The sequence below is a fragment of the Medicago sativa genome, chromosome 4, assembly GCF_051527215.1.
Source record: "Medicago sativa cultivar Bolivia chromosome 4, Bolivia_mono, whole genome shotgun sequence".
In the NCBI taxonomy this organism is placed as follows: Eukaryota; Viridiplantae; Streptophyta; class Magnoliopsida; order Fabales; family Fabaceae; genus Medicago; species Medicago sativa.
In genome coordinates, this window is record NC_140752.1 from 65,550,814 (window position 1) to 65,569,774 (window position 18,961).

At 31.9% G+C, this 18,961-nt stretch overlaps 3 protein-coding genes and 2 long non-coding RNA genes across 5 annotated transcripts; 2 read left to right on the forward strand and 3 right to left on the reverse strand.

The window, feature by feature from the left end:
- Positions 1-924: 924 nt before the first annotated feature.
- Positions 925-1,912, reverse strand: LOC146930816 (uncharacterized). The gene is made up of 2 exons (XM_085702266.1): positions 1,754-1,912; positions 925-1,631 (listed from the first exon to the last, which is right to left on the reverse strand). The coding sequence occupies exons 1-2, from the start codon at positions 1,833-1,835 to the stop codon at positions 1,321-1,323; spliced, it is 393 nt and encodes a 130-aa protein (XP_085558392.1). The 5' UTR covers positions 1,836-1,912; the 3' UTR covers positions 925-1,320.
- Positions 1,913-5,713: 3,801 nt separating this feature from the next.
- Positions 5,714-9,760, forward strand: LOC146930817 (uncharacterized). The gene is made up of 2 exons (XR_015008355.1): positions 5,714-6,035; positions 9,430-9,760. It is a non-coding gene; the product is annotated as an uncharacterized LOC146930817 (long non-coding RNA).
- A 2,477-nt stretch (positions 9,761-12,237) lies between these two features.
- Positions 12,238-13,056, reverse strand: CLE40 (CLAVATA3/ESR-RELATED 40). Its single transcript, XM_085708317.1, has 3 exons — positions 12,833-13,056; positions 12,687-12,745; positions 12,238-12,564 (listed from the first exon to the last, which is right to left on the reverse strand). The coding sequence occupies exons 1-3, from the start codon at positions 12,906-12,908 to the stop codon at positions 12,445-12,447; spliced, it is 255 nt and encodes an 84-aa protein (XP_085564443.1). The 5' UTR covers positions 12,909-13,056; the 3' UTR covers positions 12,238-12,444.
- Positions 13,057-13,654: 598 nt separating this feature from the next.
- LOC146930819 (uncharacterized) lies at positions 13,655-14,940 on the forward strand. Its single transcript, XR_015008356.1, has 2 exons — positions 13,655-14,631; positions 14,789-14,940. It is a non-coding gene; the product is annotated as an uncharacterized LOC146930819 (long non-coding RNA).
- A 651-nt stretch (positions 14,941-15,591) lies between these two features.
- LOC146930820 (agamous-like MADS-box protein AGL29) lies at positions 15,592-17,029 on the reverse strand. The gene is made up of 3 exons (XM_085708318.1): positions 16,479-17,029; positions 16,267-16,356; positions 15,592-16,044 (listed from the first exon to the last, which is right to left on the reverse strand). The coding sequence occupies exons 1-3, from the start codon at positions 16,984-16,986 to the stop codon at positions 15,893-15,895; spliced, it is 750 nt and encodes a 249-aa protein (XP_085564444.1). The 5' UTR covers positions 16,987-17,029; the 3' UTR covers positions 15,592-15,892.
- Between the last annotated feature and the right edge of the window lie 1,932 nt (positions 17,030-18,961).

An 18,961-nucleotide genomic window follows, 5' to 3' on the forward strand; every position in this document is an offset into this window, starting at 1 on the left:
CAACTAGCAGCTCTAATACCACTAAATTTCCAAAAAACATCTGAACGACAAATAAGTTTCCTAAATGAATATTAATGACTTTCAAGGTCCAATAATATTTCATTTGCAGGCGAATTCATATCTAATTCTACCAGAATCTCAAAATCACAAAAAATGCACAAGATTAAGAAAACACAGAATCATGACATTTTACATAACGCAAGTCACAGAAATATATTCATTTATATTTTCATGCTTAGCAAATATTCTTAAAACCATACATAATCATACATAGTAGAACAAAATAGCATATATGAGTCAATTCTAGACCTCACATAGTTAACTTGCTTAACAACTTTCCCATTCACAACAATGATTTTGAAATTAAAATAACTATTAGACAAAAATCTCATTTCCAACATTTGGAGAAATGTAATGGGATCATCTTCCCATTATAACAATGTATAAAACTCCGCTTTAAATTTTCGTAGTGCTCTTGGTTCGTTGAAAATTTAAACATCAGGTACATATCTAGCTCGTTTTTCTCAAAATCAATAAAAAACAAATCTTGAAATTCCGACAACGTTAGGACATTTCATAAATTCATTTATTAACAAAGTAAACATCAAGACAAAATACAAATCCCTAGATTTAGTCATATCTAAATTACAGATGTTACATTCTTCCACTTATTTTGTTGTATTCATAACATTTTGTTTTCAAGTGTTTTTTATCAATATTTTTGGCTTATTTCTTTTGGTTCTTAATTATTTTGTAATGGGTTATAGTATATATCCATTGTACTATGTTTTTCAATATTTCTTCTTTTTCCGTTAAAAAAATGCATGAACATATTTATTGTCCTAGTAGTTTAATCAATATTGAGTCATACAACATGTTAAAACTAATTATTGAAATTAAAATAGCTCGTTGAACAAAACAACATGACATGAAATGGTGGTACATCTTATCTATTTGAACATAATAATATAGGCGGTACAATCTAAGGATTTTAATGAAAGACAATTTAATTTAAGCGGAAAATGGTGATCGTGTTGAAGACGGGACATGGAGTAAGATAAAGTGCATGCTTTTCTTATACGAGAATTGCTCTTCTCTCATTTAGAATTGCTTGTTCGTCTAAAAATGTCCAACGTGCGTTAACTCACATTCAAATATTTTTAACGTAAGTTAACTCACGTGGGCACGAGAATGAGCAAAAACAATAGGGAGAAGAGCAATTCTCTTCTTATTCATACTTCATGCAATAAAATACACACATTTGTTTGGTTTTCATGGATGCTCCACAAGTCCAACGTTTATTTTGCTTCTTCTTTCTCCTCACCCCAAACCAGGTTCTTCATTTTCTCCTCTTTCTAAACCTTCTTCATGTACTCCTCCTTCTTCTCCACGTCCTCCATATCCTCCTCTTACCGAACTATATTCGTTTTCTCCTCCCCAATTGCCTCTATTTCTCCCTCTTCTATTTCTTCTAGCTTCTCTATGGTTTCCTCCTCTCAAAAATTTATCTGCTATCCAATTCATCACATTTCCTAAAAGGTCATCAACATGCCCTCCTCCATGGTCTCCACTGTGAACACCTCCAACTCTTTCTACCCCAATTTTGTTTTTGGAGTTTTCAGTTTCACCAACTACAAATTAAACAAACACATTTATTAAATACAAATTAAACAAACACATTTATTAAATATAATAAAAGAGTAAAGCAATTGCAGAAACAAATATATATTGATACACACACATTCACTCGCACCTTTTGATGAATCGATTGCCATAACAGAGATGATAATTAGTGAGCAAAGGAAGAACACGAAGATTAAAGGTTTAGTTTTCATCTTTGATTTAGTTAGAGTTTAGTTGTAGTAAAATCTGAATTCATTCAACATTATTTATAGTGATCATGGGACAAGACGAATATATGAACAAAAGAGCCTTGTTAGATGATATATAATGTATAGTAAAAATTTGACTCATTGTGATAATAATGGGCCATGAACACCTATTGAGACATAAATTCGGTTGTGTTTGTCAAATTAGGTGATTTTTAATATTACTAGCAAGGTGCTTGTGTTTTGGCATAAGTCACTTATGTTTTAGTGTTTTTTACATGTATTAGTTAAAATTTGATTTGTTTGACATATATAAGTATCAAAAAGAGGTAATTGTCTCTACAAAAAGTAGTGATTTTAAATAACTAAACTTATCTCAAATTGGTTTATGAGTTTGAGCTTCAGATTGAACAATTGCATAAAATAGTTTGATATAAGAAATATTTGATATAAAAAAAATAACAACTAGTAAAATTCTAAATTATTGGAGAAAAAAATGAAAGAAAAAGGGGCATGTAGAGAAAAAACTATTTTATAGAATTACAACACTTGAAATAAAAGGACTTAAATTTTATATATTGTAGATTTGAATAATAAGGAATAGAGAAAACTATAAAATATAAGAAAATATTAAGTAATATAAAAATAAGATGGTTAAATTATTTAGAGGAGAGAGAAAAATTTAGGAAGATAAATAATACATCACTACCTCCCAAACAACAACAGCAACAACAATAATAATACATTATTAAATTATTGGGAAAGGTATAAAAAATAAAGACAAAATTACACTTTTAGTCCCTTAACTTAATTTCAGGTAACAATTTGGTCCTTTATCTTTTTTTTCATTTCAATTTGGTCTTTTTTGTCCATTTTCATATACATTATCAAGCTTCAAATTTAATATTCTTATGCAAACATAGACAAGGATCATAGATTTGAAGACCGAAAGATCATAAGAAAATAAAATCATGAATTTTAAGCTTAAAAATTCATATGAAAATGGATCAAAAGGACAAAATTGAAATGAAAAAAAGATAAAGGACTAAACTGTTACCTAAAATAAAGTTAAGGGACTAAAAGTGTATTTTGCCAAAAATCAATTTGTTAAACTAGGAATATACACATGATTTCTCACTAGTTTATTATAAACAATGGACTATCATCCGAGATATAGCTTCATACCTCTGTCCTAAAGAGAAAAGGCCCCACAAAGAAGTAGATGGCCTTGTACAAGGGTCTGGGACAGAGGAGGAGGAATGAAGGCTCATGTGATTCAATTGACGTTGTGGTGGGCAGATCTGGTATTCACCATATTTTCAGTTGAAGAGATTATTTCAGTTGAGGAGTGTCCTCCCAAGTAAAGTCGACACTGATCTGGTTGGACCTAAGAAGATGGTTGGTTGGATGAGATTTGTTGTGTTAGGGGGTTGATCTTTGTTATGTATGTCGTAAGCTTTGCTCTATTGCATACTTCGTCGTGGGTCGTACTCCATTAGAGGGGGGTTGTGTACCTGCATGTGCTCCGATGCATAAGTCAGTAAGGGGTTCAAGAGAGAGTGCAGCTATAGTGTGGATAAAGTGTAAATTTTTTTAATTTATTCTAAAAAGAAGATGAAGTTGTCCTCGTGAGTTTAGCTCAATTGGTAGGGACAATGCATAATATATGCAAAGTCCGAGGTTGAACCCCGGTCACAAAAAGAAAAAAGAAGACGAAGTTGACAAATTAAAACATATCACTTTTTAGAATATATTTTTTTAGGGACACTTTTTAGAATAAATAACAATGTGTAAAAAAAAAAAATTCTTTCTAAAAAACATTTTTTTTGACATAAAAAAGACATGTAGTAAAATTCTAAAAAAAGTTAATGTTGTAATTATTTCTTTTAAGAAATAAATTGGAGAAAAAAAAACACTTGTCATAAAGGTAGAAGACGATAATATTGTCTGTGCTAGTGATTTTTTTTTTTTGTTGCTAAACTGAAATATATATTTTTTTTTAAGGAAAACTGAAATATTTTTGTTCTTTGGCTAACCAGAGCCAAATAGGAGATAGATTAAAAATACGATGGAGTGAAAGTCTTTTGATTGATGAAAAGTGACACAAATATATCAAGTTTTATATCAGCAACTGTACGTAGTGATCGTAGGATATTTTATAGTAACAAATTGATGGATTATGAGAATAATGGGCCATCAACACCTATTGAGCCGTAAATTGAGACTCAATTGTCAAATTAGTTAATCTAATTTTTAGATTACTCTTCACCACTTTTTATACATTAAAGTCGTTTTTGAGTTTGAGTTTGAAATTTGAAAATTTGTAGAGAATAATATAAGACAATATTGAAAGGGAAAACGAGAAAGAAAAAAATATTGTAGAGAAACTATAATTTTAAACAATTTGACATAAAAGTACTAAAATTTTAAATATTTTAAATTTTAGTAATTTTTTCGACTGTTGTAAATTTTAATAATAAAATATAGATAAAACAATAATATATTCTCTACCAAAAAAAAATCAAATGTTAGAAAATATTTATTAAGTGAAGAAATAGATGGTTAAATTATTAAGAGAGCCAGAAAAAACGAGAAAGAAAATTAACATACGATAGAATGAAAGAAACTTATCGAGAAGAAAGAAAAATTTTAATTTTAGTTTATTCAAATTAAAATAGGATAAAATACGAGTGTTTGGAAGGATGACAAGTTGCACCGAAATACTTAGTAACTTTATATAGTGATCATGAGACATGATAACTAGTAACATATTAGCAATTATATAGTTGACGCTTGTTGGTAGGGTTGGGAATAGGCAAGGTCGGTCTACAGGGTTACGGCCTGACTTGTTTTGGCCTAGCCTGACATAGCCTGTTTAGTATATAGGTCTAGGCTTAGACTTTTTAGAAAGCTTGTTTAGCTATTTATTAAAAAATGTTTTTTTTTCATATTAAAATAATTGCATATATTAAAAATATAAACACCTTTTTCTCTATCTATTAGTCCCTTAATAGACTTTGTTGTTATAGGCTTTTAAATAGGCTTTAATCTAGTTAAAATTTAATTGTACTGAAATAGGCTTTTAAGTAGGCTTTAACACTTCTTAACCTATTTAGTAGGCCAAATGACTATTTGATGGCCTTAATGTAAAGTAGGCCTGGAAGTAGGCTTTCAGGCCAATACAGACTTTTAAATAGGCCAGGCCAAGAAAAACGGCCTATGATAGGCCTGCAAATTTTTTCGTAGGCCAGACTCAGGCCAATCAAAGCCTGGCCTGGCTTGGCCTATTCCCACCCCTACTTGTTGGTCCTTATGAGATTATAGAGAGGGTTGGAGAAATGGCTTATTGGATTGCGTTACCAACATCATTGTGGAATCTTCATAGTGTCTTTCATGTGTCTCAATCTCGGAAGTATGTCTACGACCCGTCGCATGTGATTCGAGCGGATGTGGAAGTTAGGGATAATTTGACCATTGAGACTATGCCGTTAAGGATCGAGGATCGAGAAGTTAAGTGGTTAAGAGGAAAAGAGTTTTTCTTGGTGAAGGTGATTTGGGTTGGACCTACGGGAGAGAGCATAACATGGGAGTTGGAGAGTCGAATGAAAGAATCATATCCATAGTTGTTTCCTTCAAATAATTTTCGAGGACGAAAATTCTTTAAGTGGGGGAGAGTTGTAACATCCCGATTTTTAGGATATTATTATTCATTATTTACTAATGTTTCTTTAATTGTTTGATATGTGTGAATTATGGGATTTGTTGGTTTTTTATTTTAGTAAAAAATAGAGGAATTAAGGGTATTTTGGTAATTTGAGAGTGATGGACCTTTTAATAATTAGAAGTGGAGGTTATTTAATGAGGTTAGTAGTAACTTTGGAGAATTACTAGAATAGAAGTAAATAGTAAATAAGGGAGAATTAAGTGAATAGAATGAGTAGTGTTATTTTTATAAATAAGAATAAATGACTAAGCTCAATAGGTGTTAAGTAACTAAGCCCAATTGATGTGAGTATATAAAACTAGTAGTAGTCAAAAATTAGGGTTGTGAATTTATTTGGTAAGTTTACAAAATAGAGGCTAGAGAAAGAATAGGGAAAGGAAGAGAAGAAAGAAGAGCTAAAGGGAGAAAAGAATAGAAAGCTTGGAAGAACCAAAGTAGAGGTGAACATTGGAGCTTATGAGACTTAGCTTTTGGAGTTAGAGGTAAGGGGGAAAATGTTATGTTCTTCATATTGGTTATGAACAATTGTAGGGTTTTAGATTATTTATGTTCTTGAATTTTCATGAGTTTGTTGTGGATTTAAGTTATTTTCGTGCTCAATTTATGATGGCTAATTTGAATATGTGAAAAGTGTTAAAAACTTGATGTTGTTGCATGAGAACCTATGTTTGATGTTAATAAGTTGATATGTTTGAGTTTTTTTTTTAATTTCATAGATATCATGAAATTGTTGATGAATGATGTTGAAACTATGTTTAATATTCTTGCTATGTTATTGGGTAAGCGAAAGTAAAGGAATTATGTTGATTGATTATGTCGAAGTCATGTTTGGTTATGTTATGTTGTTATTGTTGAGGTTTTGTTGAATTAAGTGAAAACTATGATTAATTGAAGTATAAGCTATTTGGTATTGTTGTGAAAAGAGCCTAAATGGTGTGTTTGAGCCTTGGAAAATGATTTTAAACACTTTGGTTGTATGGGAGTTTTAAATAAGCACCGTTGTGGTGATTTTGAAGGTAATACGAGATCGAAAACATCATTTAAGCACTTTTCGTAGCGCTGGCACTGCAACTGGGGGTGTTAGGCCCCTAGTTACAGAGAGCTAACGCTTGAACTGGTCCCTCCTGGAGCTAGGCGCCCTCCTAAGAGCAAGGAATTCCTTACTTTGTGTTCTGGATGCTTGGGGGATGGCGTGGCTAGTCCCTGTGCATCCTTTGATGATGTAAACTTGTTGTTTTGATGGGTTTGAATAATAACCAAGGCTTGCTTGAGAATGAATTGATTATGTTGATTTTGAGACGAAAATGAATGAAACTAAAAACATGAGAAAAGCTTAGAATGAAATAGAGTTTTTCAAAATGATTGAAGTTGTTATGCTTGAACTATTGTGATGACTGACATAGAAATAGTATGCAGGATTAATGGGAATGTATGTGACAATGTAACTTGGCTTTGATGAAAATATGAAAATAGACGAACTTTGGAAAATAGACGAACTTCGAAAAATGATGAATTATACCATGTTGACTTGTAATTGGTTATATGATAGTGATAAGGTGATGATATATGCTCGAATTGGTTGATGCTATGCGAGTGTAATATTGATTAACTAGGCGTAAGTGGCGAGTCGTCTAATATGCAATTTCGCTATATGAAGGGATGTTGGTTCATAAATGTGATAAATGTTTAATGATGTTATATTAATGACGAGATTGATAATCATGTGACATTGATGACGAAATGACGATGATGTTGAATAGTGACGATGAATATATATATATATATATATATATATATATATATATATATATATATATATATATATATATATTCATCGTCACTAGTCAACATCATCATTTTCATCGTCACTTTATATATATATATATATATATATATATATCTGTGTGTGTGTGTGTGTTTGTAATGATGATGTTGATGTGTGTTGTGTCGTATGAGTATATACATTGTTGAATCATATGTTCATGCATTCATGTTTGTCCAAATGAAGATGTTAAGTGACGATGACAAGTGACGATGATAAGTAACGATGGGATCACTCGGTAACATAACTCTGATATCTAAAATGGTACCACATGCATATAGAGTCGTGTCTAGAACATAGCATGCATATGAGTCTATGTGAGAGTCATATATTTGATTATGAGAATTTATACGAAGATGTGTACATGACTAGGTGTGTTCATGTGATATTTGGTGATGGTGATAAGTGTTGATTTGACGATAAAGTGATAATGTGAATACTTGTTATATCTTGTGTTGATGATTTTAGAATTATTATTGATGTAGATTTTCTACATGTCATATAACTATGTACACGTGAGTATATATAGGATCGTTTTCCACAGGGAGTTGCGTTATATCATAAGCGTTTTCACAATCTTTCACATTAAGGTATCATTTATAAAATGTTTGTTTGTAACACTATATCCATAGATGACATAAAAGTAAAAACGAGAGGAGATCGAACTATTTCGCTTGCGGTATAAGATAACGAGCAAGCATAACAGCAGCAATCTCTCGATCGATTATCAGACTCTAGCTTTATAACCAATATTATTACAATCATTTCTACAACATCCTTCGTGTCCAAAGTGACATCGTTATTTCTAAGTTAGCGTTTAAACATTCGTGTCCAAATCCCTTAAACGATAACAAAGTCGATCGGATAACTTAATCGACCGTGTCCAGCCTGATTAAGTATCCGAAAGCATTAAAATCTTGATTAAAAGTAATTATCAAAGGTTTACAAACTTGTCAAGAGTGATATAACATAAGATAGATTGTTATTCTAGTTCTAGATTCAAGAGTTTGTGTCCAAATCATCTTGAATCTCTTTGAAAGCATTAAAAGCAAGAATAACAACAATATTGAATCATTAAGCTAGAACCTTATATATTAAAAGATCAAAAGATTACATAATAGCTTGTTTGTTACCTCAATACTGCAAAGAAGATGATAGCTACACATAGACTTGTATACTATGCAAAGGATGAAGGAAAGATGAAGATTCTATGTCAAGATCCTTCGTGTCCAAAGTGATCTTGAGTTGAATCTACTCCTAAACACCTTGCTTTGTGTTTCTCTCTTGGAAATAGCTCTGACCTCTCTCTTAGAATGTATGAAAATATCAATGGAATAATGAATGACCTAAAAGAGAGGTAAGAATGCTATTTATATGGGCCTGTGTTTTTGTACCTACGCTAATAGCGCCATTTACGCTAATAACGTGGTATGTCGGCCTATAATCTGGCCAATGGGCTGTTGCCACGTTGGCCTTGCCCTGCTTCTACGCTCCAGCCACGCTAATGGCGTGGCTTTATGGACTCTTTACGCTAATAGCGTGTCTCACGCTAATGGCGTGTTTCTTCATGGCCTGCTACGCTCCAGGTACGCTATTAGCGTATCTTTCGGGAGTGAATACGCTAATAGCGTAGCTTACGCTAATAGCGTGTTGCTTCACAAGTGCTCCAGATTCACGCTCCAGGTGCGCCATTGGCGTATCTTTCTGACCTTGGGCTTTTCTTCTTCACGCTGATAGCGTAGGAAACGCTAATGGCGTGGCTTCCTTGAATTTTCACTTTTCTTGCTCCTTGCTTGTATTTTCCTGCACAAAAAAGGGTAGAATAAGGCTCAAAAGCATAAATGACATATTAACACAATATTTGGAGTTTTCCATAGAGAATCTTGCAAAACAAGTCACTAAAATGCCTAAACTCCTATATGAAATATATCACTTTTAAACACTTATCAATTATATCGGTTTAATTGATTAATTGAGAATGCATGTATGAATATGTGACTTGTGAATCTTATTATTATGCTTAAGTTCGTATAATCTTTATGTTAAATGTATAGCATACCCTCCAGTGGCTGTTTGGTCGCCTACATCACTTTCTGGTGCAGACGTGCAAGTTGAGGATGCTTGATCAGCGTGAGTCTCCAAGGACGGCGCGACGCCTATCCTCCTTCTTTGGCTATGCTTTTGGAGTCTTAGTTGTTGTGCTCCGATTAGGAGTTGGGTTTTATTTTATCTTGTCTTGAATTGATGTTTTGAGAATCCCATGAGTTCTCATAGATGATGTATTTGACATGTTGAGACGATGAATTTTTGTTGTTTTATGTTATGAATCCGCTGTGACTGTTTTATGATTATGATGATTTATAACTATTTTGGATTATTGGTGAAGTAACATCTTGAACCTTTTTGATTATCTGTTGATTTTATTATTAAATATGTTATTGAGGTTTGAGGGTGTTACACTCCACATCATCCCAAACTCTCATGATGATGTTAACTATGTCACTTGTTTTCACCTCCTTCACTTCTTTCTCATCAGCTTTTACATCATTCGACTTCGGTTTGACTCTACATTCTATGATCCATTTAGCCCTTACATTCTTTCCAATATGAAAATAACAAAGTAAAGCGGCATTTTTAGGGAGAACTTTGGCAACAACATTTATCAGAGCATTGTCCCTATCAGTGACAATCACCTTAGACATATTGAGTTTTGAGGACAAAAGACCAACCAACATCTCCAGAACCTAAGTAAAGTCACCCTCTTTTTCAAAGGCAAGAAAGGCAATTAGCAACATAATATGTCATGTTGGTATACGTAACACCAACAATCCCAAATAATGGCATTATGTACAGATTGGTTTTATAAGTGGATTCCATGACTAAAATGGTCGGAGAAGTGTTTAGAAAACTAATAGACTCCAGATGAGCAAAAAATATGTCTTCAAGTGTGGTTTCCTCACAATCTATTCTTGTGAAATTGATATATTTAGGCTTATCCAACTCCATAACCAAATATTGCATCTCTGTCTTGTCACATCTTATAGACTTTCGCCATCTAGCACATGCATTGTACACTTATTTTATATTCGTCACACTTTCTGTGTTTTTCCCTTCAAATTTGTGAGAATATTCTTAAGCAACACCAAGCTCTTTGTCATGTCCACAACTCTTTTCTTCTCCTCCTCTCTTAGTATACCCGCAAGAAGGTGACTGTCTAACATCGGCTCCAACTCATGGTTGTGAACTCCATTAAGAATGGCCAACCACCATTCATTTGTCTTCTTCTCAAAGTAACTACGCATCCTAAACAGACAATCACATTTCATTGAACCTGTGCCTTCAAGCTTCAATTTTTTCTTCATCTTTGTTAGTTTGCATACACCACTCCTTTCACATTGCAACATCAACATCGAATTTTTTTTATATTGGATTTATCTATAGATATAGTAAATCCCGCCCTTGTTGTTTGTCGACGAACCCAACCAAGCAAATCATCTCGTTCTCGACATCAATCATTTGTGGAAAAAAAATGAGGCAGTGTTTTCTTCATTATCACGAAGTTTGAAAACACCGATATGTTTCGCTTCAATAGAAGTTTCAATAGAAGATTTGACATCAATTGAAGCTTCAATGATAGGTTTAACATTAACGAAAGCTTCAATAATTGCCGGTTTCGGCTCAACACCATTATCCACCACATTTTCAACCATCACTATATTTATCGAATAAAAAATAACAAAGAAAAAATTATAAATAACTTATGTAACAAGTCCAAGGAAACAAACAAAATTGGCGGCAAAATTCAAACATAGACCCCCCCCCCCCCCCCCCCCCCACCACAAGTTAACTCATGTTGGGCACTCATCGTGAATTAACTCACATTAGGGTTCCTGAATGATGAACATATTAGAAAAATCAACAAAACGTAAATAGGTAAGATGACGAATTACTTGATTTTTGACGTTTGATGAGCATAGAAACTTTCTTCATGATGTTTTTCAATGATTTGAACTCAAGCTCTTTTACCAAAAATTCGCACTTTTGGATGTTTTGGAGATGAAGAGGGACATAAGTGTGTGCTTGAAGTGTATAGCTACTGGTGTTGGCCTAACAACAGGAATGGATCGCAACGTGAGTTAACTGGCATTGGCTTTCAACGTGTGTTAAGTCATCCTGGATACGTATAGAGCGTGAGTTAACTCACGTTAAGATTATTTTAGGAAGTTTGGGGTAGAAATGAGAAATTAAAAACAAAATGGAAAAAAGAAATTTTCCAAAGTATCTTGGATCTCTTTATACATACTCCAAAATTGTTAAATCTATGAGAGCGTAACATTTGATAGACATTTTTCATGCTTAAAAGCCCATCGGATTTTAGCTTTTGATAGGTATTTTCATTAAATTTTAAGCAATGCAGGGGAGTTCTTAGCAATTTTGAAGTATCTTTAATTGGTTGTATTAGTGAGCAGATATTAGGGTCTAGTTACAAGTTAGTAGCTATATTGTTGAAAGAATTAATATTTTCTAAACTACTAATTACATATACTAACTAACTAGGAGCTATCTTTGATATCGGTGCATCTGAATTTCTTACCTCAAATTCTATACTTAATTTATCTTTCAAAAAGAACACATTTCTTAATTTAATTTGCACTAATTCCTCTTTAGTTTGCTGAACTTAATATAACTCTGAAATTGTACCAATTTGCAGGGTAGTAGTCCCTCCTTTCCACTACTATTCCCTGTAAATGTGGCAACGAAATGAATTCCATTCTTGCTTTTTTGTCTTCTTTCAAAGGATACACACAATAACCAATGAAGCCACAAACACATTAACTAAATGAATTTCAAAAAAATTAATATACCCCAAATGTATTTTTTGTTTCTGATTTTGTACAAAAACATAATTAATGTTGCATAAGATATATCATCATATATGGCTCATATATAATAAACTACAAAAACTCAAGTACTGAATACATGATATAATATTGAACCATAAATCAAAATTGAGAATATTGTGCTATATGAAAAAGCTAGTGCTAATTAATTTCATGAAACCTAACAACTTAAGGTTCAAAAGGGTTATTGTTGTGATGAAGAGGGTCAGGTCCAGTTGGAACTTCTCTTGCTGAATCTTCTACTGTTCCAACAGTAACTCCTTCATTCTTAAACCTTGAAAATGCAACCTAATATCAAAAGAAAAAAAAGACCATTTTTATTAACATAGACCAAAAAAGGGTTTTGAAAGTTCAAAACTTTGTAACTAAAAAACAAAGTTTTCATCTTTTTCTTGTTACATAGTACATACCTCAATGCTTTTTGCTATGTTTCTACTACCTCCTTCCATGTTTGAACGATAAATAGGAGCTACAATAATGATATCAAAAACATGGTTAAATAAACCCAAAAAACCAAGAAAACTAATGAAATGATTTGGTTTAAAGTTGAACTTACTTGAAGAGCATTGAACAAAAGGAAGTGTGAGAATCACAAAGACCAAGAACAAAGTGTTAACTTTCTTCATCTTCATTGTTTTAGAATAACAAAATCACACCAAATAGAATAGAGAAGAGAAAAGGGTAGCATAAAGTTTTGATCTTTGTTGGTTTTTCTTCCTCTGTTTCTGGCTAGAAAGGAGGAAGCTTTTTGAAAAACTCTTCGAAGAAAATTGGTGTGATGGGTTCTGAAATTTTACTGTGGCATGTTTTGTACTGAGGTTGTTGTTTTTTACAATTATAACCTTTTGGTGTTGTAAAAACAGAGGATGTAGAAAAAGACGAAGGAGGGGTAGAATTGGTATTAAAGAAGAATGTCACATAGATAGATACTGTTACGAGGTAAGGAGACGTTTGACAGTCTGGCACGTGTCGGTTAAGACATCTGTCGTAGGATGTTGATGGCGGCGTGAAGGTACACGTGGCTGTTTTTGATTAGTGTGAAGGTGAAAAACTTTGTTTGGGCTTTGTTCAATCATTTTTGGTGGGGCCCAACTCTTCTAATGCATTTATCTTTGTCTGAATTTTATTTTTTTCTTGTTCCATTTTTATGATATAAAAAAAGGAAAAAAAAAAATAAGAAAAAAGAAAGATTATGATATTTTTTTGTAGATATTTTGGTTGATTGAAAGTGAAAGAAAAAAAATGTATTTATTTGATTAGATAAAAAAAATTGAACTACACAATTAATTTATGATAAGATACTTATAATAAGGAGCGAAGATGGAAGATGGATTACACTAAGGGCTTGTTAGTTATTTTTAGAGTAACATATTATATTTAGTTTTAGAATAAATAAGGATGGAGTAGGTTTAGGATATTAGTCTAATTCAGTTTTATCCTTTTAGTAGCAAGTTATTTAGGAATTCTAGTTAGTATAACTATCATTGCTAGCTTTGTACCACTCATAATCATTATCAATGAAAAATAAAGGAAAATGAATTGGGTCGTATCATTTGATGTTTTCATTCTAGATCTCATATTTCCTCTAATTAAAGTCAATTATGGAGCTTTCACTTTTCAACGGAAATGAAGATACCTATTGGAGGATTCTTTGTACCGAAAGTTATTTCAGAGCAAGGAAAATATGATGCGGCTAAGATGATGGTGGTTGCGTTGACTATGTGAGGTCATGCTCTCCAATAGTCGCTACGGTTGCCTCGTTGTCACCCAGAGTCTAACTAGAACATCTTACGTACCACTGATTTTTTATGGCGTTTCAAATCCGAATGGTGGCAAATTTTGCTGGTGTTGGATGAAGAAACAGAGGAAGATAATGAATCGTTGTTGCCTGTTGAGAAGCCTTTATGAATCACCTATTTTGTTCTTTTATTTTATCTACATCATCTGCAACATTTGTATTTGCGTGTGTCATAGTCTGATATTCTCCCTTATCTAAAGGCTTGACATCCATGAAGACAAGAAATAATCTACTCAGGCTTCACATACTAAGAAATTAATCAATCATGGAGTCTGAAATATCAATAGAGCTAGTCTGTCAAGAAGAAGAAGAATCTGGAATCGAACGAAATCAAAATTCAAAAACCGAAGAATGCAAAGATAGTGAACTGCTGAAGTAGTATATTTCCGGTAACTGCAGATAACCAAGCCATGTCGATCGATGAACTGAAATATACTATGGAGGAAAACGTTGATCTTATGTCAAATCTTGTTCAGAAAATCTCTTATGAACTTCGTTCTAACCTTCGTCCTGCTAAGGATAACTTTTTAGGTTCCTTTCATGACATACATTGGAAGGTATTTCTCTCTATTTTATTGAATTATCATATTACTTTTGGTGTTTTGAATTATCAAATTATTCAATCTCTACCATTTTGTCTTTTTCAGAAATTTCTTGTTATTTGAACACTGCGGACTTACTAATATTGCCTTCATTTTTTTGTTTTGTTTTCAGGAACCCTGGTTACTGGGATTGTTGACATTCCATGCTATATTGCTTCTTGTAACTATCATCTCTAGGAAGAATACCAAATTTCAGATGTGCTTGTTCCTGTTGACGTGTACTTAGCATTCCCTTTTTTTTATTCTATTGAATGTTAATTTGAACTTTTTTTTTAATTGCATTTATAAAAGAATAAAAGATGGAAGAGAATTGATTCATTGAATGAATAATTGAAGAATAACAATTTCACAAAAGATGAGAAAAATTCACAATTTTAGAGAAATTTCCAATTTCCTAACCTAATTATTCAATTAAACACCAACAAGTCCCAAAACTTAAATTAATGAATGAATCTGGCCTTTTAGAGTGGAAAACGGGTCGTTTCCGGGCAGAATAGGTTGGGTTCGTATTAGAAGAAATCAGGTCAAAACTGAACCGGGTCGGGTCAAACGGGTCACACCCTAGTTGGCCACCTTCACAGATGTGAAAAGAAACGCCGATTCAGCGATTCAACGCGTTTACGCGGCGCGCCGGTCGCTCCTCTATCTTCTCCGATCTTGGATCTGCTCCAAATCGGTGGAAGCATCATGACTCCGAAGATCGTACGATCTTAGGATCTAGATCGCGATTTAGACAACATTGCTTTGAAGTTTTATCCGTGTCCAATAGTAAAGCTTCTTAACGTAAACTAATCAGAAACATAATTCAAACTCCCTTCTTTGTGTTTCCGCCACCTTAACATGTTTTTGAAGAATGAATGGAAGTTAAAATCACATGAGCACTATTTCCTATCAATTTATTGGGGTGTTAAAATATTTTTATAATGTCTAGTGAAATTTATATTAAAAATAGTACAATTATACTCAAACCCAATACAACCAAAATCCAAAGCACAAACAAACTGACTATATTACTTAACACAATCCAACCACTCAAATAAAAGTCCACAAAAGTAGAATATAGAAAAACACTACAAAATAAGAGGAAATAAAAATCAAGAATCCATCAAAATGAGAAAATAGTTGGAGTCATGGGCACCCTGAAATGTGATATCCGCTTATATCACCTTATTCTATGGTATATATGATCATACATATGGAAGATTCTTCTAGCATATCATTCATCTTTAGGAGAATGATCAACATCACTTCCATTTCCACTTCCGCTTGCACGGTCAAGGTTTGGTCCTTGTGTTTTATTTCTACCTTCAAGAGAAGCAATAACATCCTTGCCTTTTCCTTTTGGATCATAAATCTGGGATCCATAAGCTTCAATGACAAGAAATTATACAATGTGTTAGGTTTATCGCATGGAATATTAAAATTTAATGTCTTCATATCTTTTTTTGGGATCAAAATGAAAAAATAAACAAGATTTATCTCATAATTGCATTAAAATGGTTAAAGTTGGCAGTATAGATTTTTGATGTGTTGGAGTGCGAGTAATCTGTATTACTCTTGTTTATATGAATTTGGAATGAGATTTCTTACTTGCACCAATTTCATAACAGTTGTTGTTGGCCCCAAAGACATAAGGAGGATTTGTCTGGTCTCCATTCAGTTCATCTATGCAAGAAATTGCTGCAAATAAAATTATAACCACTTTTTCATAAATAAATTAGACAGAAAACATGAAATGAAATCATTTGACATCATTAATATATCAAATATAAGACCAAGTTGATTAGAAGATGTACACGTACCATGAGGATTAATCTCTCCTCCATTGCTTAAGACACTACTTATCAATTTATTTGCAATGTCCACTAAAGATGTGTCCAATTTTTTTAACTGGTCATAATCAAAGCTTTCAACATCTTTCTCATTGATCGACCAATAGCCATAACTTTCCAAAGCCTTCAAACTTTCCCGTTGTGCTTCCGCAACATGCTTTTCATCCAAAAGCTCATCATTTTTTGTGTTAACTTCGTTAATCTTTAGTTGCTTTAATTCTTCTTCTACTGAAGGGTTTTCATTCTTCAAAATTGTTCTTGCTATGGATTGAGAAGAAGGTTCTCCATAACAATATGGTTTTCCTGCTGGAGAAATAATAAGAATATCAACTAAAGCCCCACAAAGTGTTGATAATTCAGAGGCTTTGTTGTAAATGCCAGACTTTCTCTTTGAAAATGCTACTAAAAGATCGCTTTCTCTCTCAATCTTCTTCATTTCTCTTTTTTGTTTACCTCTTGATGTCCTCTTCGGAGCCATCTTAACCAAGATAGTACTAAGAGAAGAAAGAGCAACGAAGCTGATATATATATATATATATATATATATAAATTTACGTTGAAAATTACGATTCAATGTTTCTATGCTAGTTTTTTTTTTCTTTAACAAATACGTTGTTAGCATCTCTACCGTAAGATAAATATAAAACTTTGTGCTTATCATATATATTCTTTTATGTTATTTACTTATTAATAAAAGGATATTAAATTAATTTAGATTTTTTTTTGGTAGTGAAAAATATTTAAAATTAATTTAGATTAGCTTATACGTAAACGTTATTAAAAATATTTATGTTTTTCTTGTTTTTTTTCTTATATTTATTTATTTACCGATTAAATCATTTTAGATTCGTTACATAAATACCACATTCATTATCTTAGATTTACACGACACGTCATTTTATTAAAATAATTAAAAATATCACAAATAATGGTACTTGATTCCATAAATATATTATTATTATTATTATTATTATTATTATTATTATTATTATTATTATTATTATTATTATTATTATTATTATTATTATTATTATTATTATTCATAAATTACGGTTTTTTCTTTATCTTCCATGATAACTATCACATTTGCAACAAAAAAAAATAATTCTCAATCAGGGTGTCATTTCATTTTTCAATACAATCTTAATTGACTAGTCAATTGTACCCTCTAATTAATATTATTGATATTATTGCAAAATATTATTTTTCATTTTGTATCTATGATAATAAAAATACAGTAATGGTGTCCTCGTAAGCTTAACTCAGTTGGTATGGACAATGCATAAAATATGCAAGATCCGGGGTTCAAACCCTTGTCACCACCAAAAAGATGACTAGACCAAAAAAAATAAAATAAGGATAATTTAGTAAAATCATCAATTTTTTTTATATTTATGATATATAGTCTTAATTTGTGTGAAATGATCAAATGCGACAACTATTATGGATGAAGAGAGCGCGCACACACTTTAAGGGGAGTTTTTAATAGTTTTATTTTCGTAGGAAATTTTGTGTTAAATTAAACCAACATATCATATACGAACATTAAAAAGGTGGACACTAAAATGTATTTCTATCCACTTTTCTATTTCACTTGTTGTAGTCTCATAATGTATGAATTAGTTAAATCGATCAATAATTTAGTTTCAAATATCCATGTTTTTTATTTAAAATTTAAAATAAAATCTTGAAAATAAATGTGTTATAAGGGTAAATTTGTACAAAAACATGTCTCCCAAAATTAGTAGATAACTTTATAATTTTCGTTGGTAAACATATATATATTTAGAATATAAGTTTACTGTAATGGACAAAAAATTTACTAAAGAATGTTCGACCAAAATTGATAGTTATCCGATAGGTTCAATTTATATAATGATATAAATTATTGTTATAATTTTTTTTCTTTTCCATAGGTTACTTCCAGTGAGGATCCTCTTTGGAGTGTGTCGGTGTTTACCTATGTTTTTGGTAAACAAGAGGATTAGTTTTGATTATTACAAGCAGAATCAAATCAGAAATACTAGGACATGTTTTTTTTCGAGAAAAATACATGAATGTGCATCATATTCATAGGTTGCTTTATGAACAAGATGAAAAAAACTGTTTTGTGTTTGAAAAGGACTGTCTTTCGACATAGATAAATAACGGAAATGCAAGTATAAGACTTAAAAGTTTCAAACGTAGAAACTTAAAGAAAAGGTAAATTACATTGCATTAATGTAAATGTGGTTCGACAAATCAGATTACATACATTATGTATGAATTTTTTTCTCTAGATGCCGGTAATTCGAGTGCTAGAATTCTATAAGTGATTTGCGAACCTTTTTTCAAATAAAAAACTACTATATATACATATAGAAAATAATTGCATAACTTAAACTGCTAAAAACTGCATGTCTTCGTTGAAAACTGCATGCCTTCCACGTGTCTGGACACTTGAAACCACCTTC

Coding starts and splice junctions, on each gene's coding strand:
- LOC146930820 (XM_085708318.1), bottom strand. CDS start 16,986: ATGGCTCCGAAGAGGACATCAAGAGGTAAACAAAAAAGAGAAATGAAG. Junction 16,357..16,478: donor AGGAGAGATTAATCCTCATG/GTACGTGTACAT, acceptor TTTTATTTGCAG/CAATTTCTTGCATAGATGAA. Junction 16,045..16,266: donor CTGTTATGAAATTGGTGCAA/GTAAGAAATCTC, acceptor TTGTCATTGAAG/CTTATGGATCCCAGATTTAT.
- CLE40 (XM_085708317.1), bottom strand. CDS start 12,908: ATGAAGATGAAGAAAGTTAACACTTTGTTCTTGGTCTTTGTGATTCTC. Junction 12,746..12,832: donor TTTTGTTCAATGCTCTTCAA/GTAAGTTCAACT, acceptor TCATTATTGTAG/CTCCTATTTATCGTTCAAAC. Junction 12,565..12,686: donor ACATAGCAAAAAGCATTGAG/GTATGTACTATG, acceptor TTTTGATATTAG/GTTGCATTTTCAAGGTTTAA.
- LOC146930816 (XM_085702266.1), bottom strand. CDS start 1,835: ATGAAAACTAAACCTTTAATCTTCGTGTTCTTCCTTTGCTCACTAATT. Junction 1,632..1,753: donor GGCAATCGATTCATCAAAAG/GTGCGAGTGAAT, acceptor TTTAATTTGTAG/TTGGTGAAACTGAAAACTCC.